We start from the raw sequence: 8,164 nt of genomic DNA, 5'->3' as shown, positions 1-8,164 counted from the left end.
CATTGTCTTCTCTAGAGTCATGCTGCTAGCATGGCTAAATATGACAAGATAAAATTGATTTTCTGTTTGATACACGAGTGCAACACCTTGAGGGATTCAGAGGAAATGACATGGTGGCTATTATTAGTACAAATGGTAGAGAACACACATCTCACCCCATGTTAATGCAATGCTGTTTGGTTGCTATTTTTAGTATTCAACATTCTTTATGCCGTCATGTCCAGGGTGTACCCCACCTCACGCCCGATGTCAGCTGGGTTGAAGATGGATGGGCGGATGGAACATTCTTTATGCTGAGCAATGCTTTATCCTAACACCCACTCCTTCTGTCTTGCACAACAGCAAAGAAAAACCAGGCAACCAACCGTCTCCTTATCAAAATAGTTTATTTAGAAGGCTTTTGTGACAAAAGCAAGACATTTCGTGTCTCTAAATGTCCCCGGTCCACCTCTCACACTCCAACTAAAAATGTGACACAAATAAAACATTGGTTTATCACTTAAGAGCTAAGAAGAAAACAAAATACTGTAGATTAAAAAAAAAAAGAGCAATACTTCACATCACTGTCTATAATCATACGCTTGAAAGAATTTGATGACTTGCTATTATTGTACAAGGTGTGACAGTGAACACTGCCCTAAAACACAGAACGCAAACGAGTCATTGGTTAAACATGGACCCCCTATGGACTAAGCTTGGGCTCTGGATTGCTTACAGGGGCCAAATACGGATGCTCAAGAATTTTTAGATTTATACAAAGCTGTCAGTACCCTGCAGAGCTGAGCCAACAGTCACACCACTCCACTCAGAGGAAACTAAAGAAAATATGTGAGAACAAGACGATAAAAGGGAGCAGAGAAAGACAGACAGATGTAGATTCAATGTGTAGAAATGTGTCATTCATCACACCAGATGAGGAGAATGCTTCCTTTTTTGACTGAAGGAACAGTGAGCAGCAGGTGCACCTTCCTACCCTTCTGTTTCTGCAAAGAGAAAGCAGAAAGTACCCTCCATTCCTGAGATGTCCCTCTCTCACCAAATGCCCAAATGTTTCCTCCTGTTTCTCATTGAGCTAAACTGCAGCCACGAGATTCAAAGCCTTTTAAGGGGAGCTAAAGTCGGGCATGTGGCAGTGAACAACACTCTAGAATGGAGCAGAGCCTAACCTCTCTGAGGGCAAATAAGCAGTTTTCTTGGTAGCCACTTCCTGTTCACTTACACAATAGCCTTTATACATGAACCATACACCATTTTTACATGTTCACTGAAGGCAGGGGAAAAAACGCTCAATCCCGTGTCCCTCACTCTTGCCCCGGCTCACAAGGCCGCACAGGCAGGCAGACTGGCAGGCAGGCAAACAGGCGAAGAGCGGGCTTCGTTTATTTAGTGGGGATCTTTGCTCGTTTCCGGGCAATGGCGTCCTCCACAGCCTTCAGCTGTTTAAGCAGCTCCTCACGGCGGGACAGTGTGTTGCTGGGTTTGTTGGAGCCCAAGCCTGAGCCAGTAGCCGAAGTGGAACAGGGGGCAGACAGCTTGCCCGATGGCACCACTGGGCCTTTTCCAGATGACTTTGGTGGTGGTGACAGAGGACGTTTTCTGCAAAAGACAAACAGGAGTTAATCACAGTTTTACTCATGTCAGTTCGAAAGCAGATAGCGTGACATGTCTTTGGGCTACAAGAGAACATACCCAAGCAGCAACAATAAAAACAAGCGGTTGTAGATGTCCATGAAAAAAACTAAACCAACAATGAGTTGACCCGACTAACATATGAAAGTAAATCTGTGTCATCGGATTTTAAAATGAATAAACCATTGGATTTCTAGCACTGAATATTTATGCATTGAAATTATGTATCTGAAAGTTTTGACTCTGAATTTAACTCTTTATTTTTCAATGTTCAGAAATCCAGCATTAAAGAACTGTGTGCTTCAAATTTTATTTTTGTGCTACTTAATGTTTTTACCTGCTAGCAGCAGTGCTACCACATAAAAAAAAAGCATACAGCCCTGCTGGTCTAGACTTACGCATCACTGAATTAAAACAACTGATTTACAAATGAATAAAGCCTTGAAAACGTTTTAATGGTGCAACCCCACTTAGCAAATCACTATTTTGAAAGTAGCTAATAGTTACTAAGGACTTTAAACACAAACTTGGTGAAGTGTTTACAAATAGCTGGTGCAACTCTATTCATCCGTTTTAAGAAACTTCTAAGTTTTTTAAAAATATGAACTGGTGCACTTGTGATCTGTTTTGAAAGAGTCGTGTTTCAATAGAAAACAATGGGCTTGTGGCTGAGAGCTACAAACAGAACTCAGAAAGTACTGACTAACACGTATGGAAATGGGATTTGCTGACCATGACTAAAATACAGAATAGTGCAGGCTAGGGATGTGAACGGATACCTTTCGATTCTAAAATAAAAACACACAGACGAAAACCTATTTTTTGAGGCACCGGAAGCGCCGACGCTCCGTAAGTTTCGGTGCTGTGTCTCTTCCTGAACTAATAGTGGCAGTATAGAGTGATCCAGTCAGACTTGCATTCAGAAGTAGGAGGTCACAAACACATGTAGCTCACATGACATAACAAACCCCATGTGGAAGTGAACTACAGCGATTGCTTCGCCCCGACTCGCTGATCAAAAAGGCACCAAGAGTCATAAATGGAAGTATTTTACGTGTGAGGCAGATGACCGTGGAGTTGGCATCCATCTGCTGAAGCCACTATGCAAACAATGCTACCGTGGTCTTCAGACCAATACTTCCATTTTAGTGTTTACCGTAACAACAAGCAACGTTCAAAACACATTTCCTCAAACAAAACTATAAAGACGGATCAGATAGGTAAAGTTATTTTTAAGATTATGATGAAAAACTAAACAAGGAGGCATTCAGGACAGCCATGGTACAGCTGCTGATACAAGGGGATTTTTGATTCATATAGAAATAACATCCAAATGTTTTAACGACTTAACATTTTCTTTTTCATCTGTCATACTGAAATAAACGTTATATGATGTATGGGATGGCTCGCGGACACATCTGCTACAATAATGCCATATCTCATGTAGCATACGTTCTGTAGGTTTAGCCTGAACCTCGTAGTGATGCAGCCTCGGCTAATCAGTTAGCACGCCTCTTTACAATACAGTCGGTCTAATCAACTAAAATACTTTTGCAAATGTTTGCAAACATTTTAAGTTTTAACATTAACTACCTGCCACCACCATGTCTGTAAAAATGATGGTGTGTGTGTGTGTGTGTGTGTGACCAGAACGGTGTTCTGTTATATTCTTCTCAGGATCTGAACAGAGCTATTTTCAGCGAAGCCCTATTACCAAGCACCTATTTCACACAGGGTGAGTAAATATTATTGCAGACAAAGATGGTGTAACATGTGCTTCCACTTCTGTGGCATGTTCCTCATTTGGGCCAATCCCCTGGTCAGGCGGACTTCATGCTCTGAAAAACCTGACGTGTTTGGTGTGATTAAACATGATCACTGCGGGTGATAAGCATGTGACAGAAAGAAAGTTGAATTTAGAATTCCCCACTTCCAGCTGAACACACTTTTGCCATCACTTGTTGTCTGGTAACGTGTTTACGAATATTTTACAGTTATACAGCAGCAACATGCTGAAGGTTGCACCAACCTGTCTCCCTGTGGGGGCACAGGTCGGGGCCCTTGGCCTCTGGGTCGGTCCAATCGGGGGGAGAGTGGGGGTCGGCCAGGAATCCTCTTGTCACGGCCTGAAAAACACCACTTTCAGAGTTACTGAGGCTATTAATACTGTGTGGCTTTTTGTTATGAGTTAGTTCACTTAAAGCCACATATCAGTTGTTCTGAAGACTACACAGGTGTTTAAGTCTAACAGCTGTAAAATCTCTTAAGCTGGCACCTTTTGATTAATTTCTCGATTATTTTCTCAACTAATGGATTAGTTATTTAGTCTACAAAATGTCAGAATACGGTGAAAAATGTGGATCAGATTCCCAAAGCGTGCAGGTTGCACTCTTGTAAACTGAGCACAAACTGCATTAAATCAATCACAAACTGCATTAAATCAATCATGTCAAAGATGGACAACAGTAAATACATGTAAATACCTAAATCTGGTGAGTGTTTGTATTAAAACACACATATGTGAGAGTGAACAAGCTTGGATGCTGTTAGTCAACACATTTCTCACCTCTGTCTGGAGACATGGCCATTCTCTTGCTGACGGGGGAACCTGGTCTGTCTTTGTCTGAAGGCAAGTACCTCTTTCTGTTGCCCTTGTCTCCCTGCTGCTGGAAGATCAGGGACATATGGAGCCAGGCAACAGAAAAAGAGCAACATTTAAGGATGTAATCCAAGGCTACGTTCACACTTAATGCACAATTCAGATTTTTTGCTCAAATCTGATTTTTTGTTCTTTGATCTTTAAATGTGGCCTGTCTACGGATTGCTGTGTGAACAGCTCACACTCCTGAGGTGACCCACATGAGCAGTTGATCATTGATGACATCACGCCACAACGGTGTTTACGCAAGTGAAAACGAGCTAACATGGCAATGGCAACCGGTATTGTAAGTCTAGCATGCACCAAAGTTTCCCCCCAAATACTAATGAGGTCTAAACTGCCCTCTCCCTCCACTGGCCGCCTGCTTCACTGCAGTCCTCCATGTTTGTTTGGATTCTGTTCCTGGCTCCCGCCTGTGGCAAACTTTTTTTTTTTCATTTACAAAACAGTGCAGCGGGGGTCAGAATGACATCAAAGTCTCATTAAATGTGACCTGGCTGTTCAGATTGCAATCACATTAAAAAAAAATCTGATAAGTATCTGATTCAGTAGCACGTCTAAAAGTGGCCTAACTCTGATTGGAAAAGTCAGATTCAATGGGACTTGTGCTGTTCACACTGTCAAAAGAAAATCACATATGGGAGGAAAAATCAGATTCAGGTCACTTGGAGCTGCAGTGTGAACGGAGTCCAAGAAGCAAGATCCAGCTTGGGATCAATAAAATATTTCTATTCTAAATGACTTATTCCACAACTGTGAAAACATAAACCAGACATTTGCAATTTCAACTTTGTCATTTGCAGATAAATGTTACAAAAAACAGTGTGTGACCAGCCCGCACGTATACAGAAATACGGAGTACATATTGATGATAACTGCTGAATTAATGCTGACAAGACTGATAACTTAATATCCATTATTTTACCTCATATGAGAAAGCATGGACATCTGTAACATTTGTTTTATTATTATTATCATCAGAGGACTTTTTCTCAGTAAGAAAGAAACAGACCTTTTAAAAATGGAAAGAGGAGCAACAGTAACCTTATTGAGGAGGGTGAGTTTGATGTCTTTGTGGGAACCTGATCCTCCGTAGCTTCCTGGGGGGCCCATGTTGCCAGGTGGGGGGTGTACAGGGTGGCCTCCCCTGCTACCAGGTCCTGATCTGGGCATAGGGTTGCCTCCTCTGGGTGGGGCACCAGACGGGTCAATCTTCCTGCGGTCCTCCCTAAAGGGTTCATCTTTCTTTGACGGCCTTTCTATGATGAGGACAGACACATAAAAGGACTGATGAACCATGTAACGCTAATCATCAGTTCTATAATTCCCATTTACAGAAAAATGGAAAATATTTCAAAATCGTATTAATTGTATAGCAACAATTTGACACTTTTTTTCCATTCACTGAATTCTGTTTTTGTTTGCAATAAATACACAAATATATATATAATATGTGGGAGGATAAATATGGATATATCTGACTTCCACAAGCCCCCACCACAGCGACTTCCTGGTTGATCCAATCAGGAAGTACCAAAAACTGCAGTTCTCTGAGTGTCCACTAGGAGCAGGTTTCATAACAGAGCAGTTTCTCATTGACCCCCATGTTAAACAGGCCGTTTTCACAGCATCATTAAACCTGTTTAAGGCCTGGTACAAAAAACATTCTAGTCTGTATGTGTAGGTCATATCTCAATGACAACACTTTTATTTTATTGGAGGTTAAAGTTTATGAATAATTAGGGGCGTGGTCTCTTGAGTGACAGCTAGCCACTGGCCCTCACTTCTCCTCGGAGGTATGTCTTACAACCAGGCCATGTGGGAAAGAAGGCGAGCCCTCTCCTGGGCTACCTTAACCTGGGATGACGCATTTTATCATCATCAATAATCTTACAGCCTTGGAAGGCAAAATGTAGAAACTGCCTGTGGTTAGGCACAACAGGAAAATGGAATTAAGCATCACTAATTGTCGATTGAAGCAAAAAATTCTCCCCAACAGCATGAGGAGTTTGGGCATTTTTGTTGGCCACACTAACCCCTGTTCTTGTCTCTGCCATGTGGAGGCCGATCCCGCACAGCCCCTCGCTCCTTGCGGGGTTGATTTGGTGTGGGCGAACGGGAGCTGGCAGAGGACACTGGGCTGGCCAGGTCAGCATACATGTCATCCGAGTCAGCACTACGCACTGAGCTGCTGCTGGACGACGCTGATGACACCGATGACACGCTGCTCACACTCAGCGACCTACGGCAAAAGACAACAGGTTGACAGTGAGAGGTTGATTCTCAGTCACACAGGGGAGATAAGCGCGCGCGCACGCACGGACAGACAGACAGACAGACAGACAGACAGACAGACAGACACACAGACACACACACACACACACACACACACACACACACACACACACACACACACACACACACACACACACACACACACACACACACACACACACACACACACACACACACACACACACACACACACACACACACACAGAATAATAACTATCATACCTGGATTTCCTGGAGGGGTTCCCGACAGAGACAGCACATGAAAGCAAGAGAGAAGAAAACAGGATAAATCCATGAGGCTGTATGATCATGATAATATACTGTGTATATACACATTTAGATTCCTTTAAATTTTCAATATTAGCTTGTAGACTGACAAAGTGAGGATGAAGATGAATGAACCTAAAAGCAGCCATTCTGTTCTGCATCAATCTGCTTGTTCATTAATAAGGACATGTGCATAAGGTTGCTATGGCGCCGTACTAGGTGGCAGCCTGTAACAGCAGCTCCGGTGGGTTTTTAAGTTTTTAAAAAGCTTTTGTTGTGTTTGTGTTCTGGTTTTTGCTCAACTTTTGGCGACTCTTCTCTGGAGACTGGGAGGGGACGAACATCTTTCTTTTTTTTCTTTTTTTGAACTTTCACGGCACTTTTTGTGATGTTTTTGTTTTTGTGATGGTTTTGCTAACCCTAGCAACGGAGGGTCAGGAGCGCATCACTGAGGGCATTGTTTACACACGCGACCAGCTGATTGCGCTGTGTGAACCTGTACTGCTGCCTGGAGCCAGACCTGAGGTCCTGAAGGAGCTGCGGAGGAGACGCCGTGGCTGCAGAGCTGGAGTGCAACGGAGGGTGAAGAGGAGGAGACACAGACCAGCTGTACTCGCGATCGTCATGGGAAACGTGAGGTCTCTGGGGAACAAGACAGACGAGCTTGCCGCGCTGATAAAGGCTCAGAGGGAATATCGTGAGTGCAGTGTGTTTCACGGAGACATGGCTTCACTCACACATCCCGGACCACAGCCTGGCGATTCCCGGTTTCAGCACTGTTCGGCCGGACAGGGATGTGACAAGCAGCGGAAAGTAAAAAGGAGGAGGGATTGCACTGTACGTGAGTGAGCAGTGGTGTAATCCCGGGCATGTTCACATGAAGAAACATCTCTGTACCCCGGACATTGAACTGTTGACTGTGGGGATGAGGCCTTATTATTTGCCCCGGGAATATACGTCTGCCATCATTATCGGTGTGTACGCTCCTTCTTCAGCTGATGCAGCGCTGGCCTGTGACGTCATCCACTCCGCTGTTGCCCAGATACAGACGCTGCATCCTAATGCATTTATTGTCATTACTGGGGATTTTAATCACGTCTCACTGGATAAAACCCTTCCAACATTTCACCAGTATGTTGACTGCCCAACCAGAGACTGCAACACACTGGATCTGTTGTATGCAAATGCAAAAGGATGCATACAGTCCCACAGCCCTCCCCCCTCTAGGAAGATCTGACCACAACCTGGTTCTGCTGACCCCCAAGGGCGCACTCACACTATCCTTCCGCACCGGGCCAAAACAGGTTTTTCGGC

The 8,164-nt window shown here is 43.8% G+C and overlaps 1 protein-coding gene across 1 annotated transcript in view; it reads right to left on the bottom strand.

Annotated features, from left to right (window-relative positions):
- Nucleotides 1-367: 367 nt before the first annotated feature.
- The window catches only part of zc3h18 (zinc finger CCCH-type containing 18), a 38,384-nt gene continuing 30,587 nt past the window's right edge, over nucleotides 368-8,164 (bottom strand). Inside the window, 5 exon segments of the mRNA XM_083916126.1 lie at nucleotides 368-1,596; nucleotides 3,659-3,755; nucleotides 4,196-4,295; nucleotides 5,333-5,547; nucleotides 6,325-6,530. Coding sequence (XP_083772252.1) covers nucleotides 1,380-1,596; nucleotides 3,659-3,755; nucleotides 4,196-4,295; nucleotides 5,333-5,547; nucleotides 6,325-6,530 — 835 coding nt within the window. The 3' untranslated portion in view covers nucleotides 368-1,379.

Source organism: Echiichthys vipera, assembly GCF_963691815.1.
Source record: "Echiichthys vipera genome assembly, chromosome: 7".
Lineage (NCBI taxonomy): Eukaryota > Metazoa > Chordata > Actinopteri > Perciformes > Trachinidae > Echiichthys > Echiichthys vipera.
Note: the sequence above shows the minus strand (reverse complement) of the source record. Positions and strands in the feature narration are given on the sequence as shown.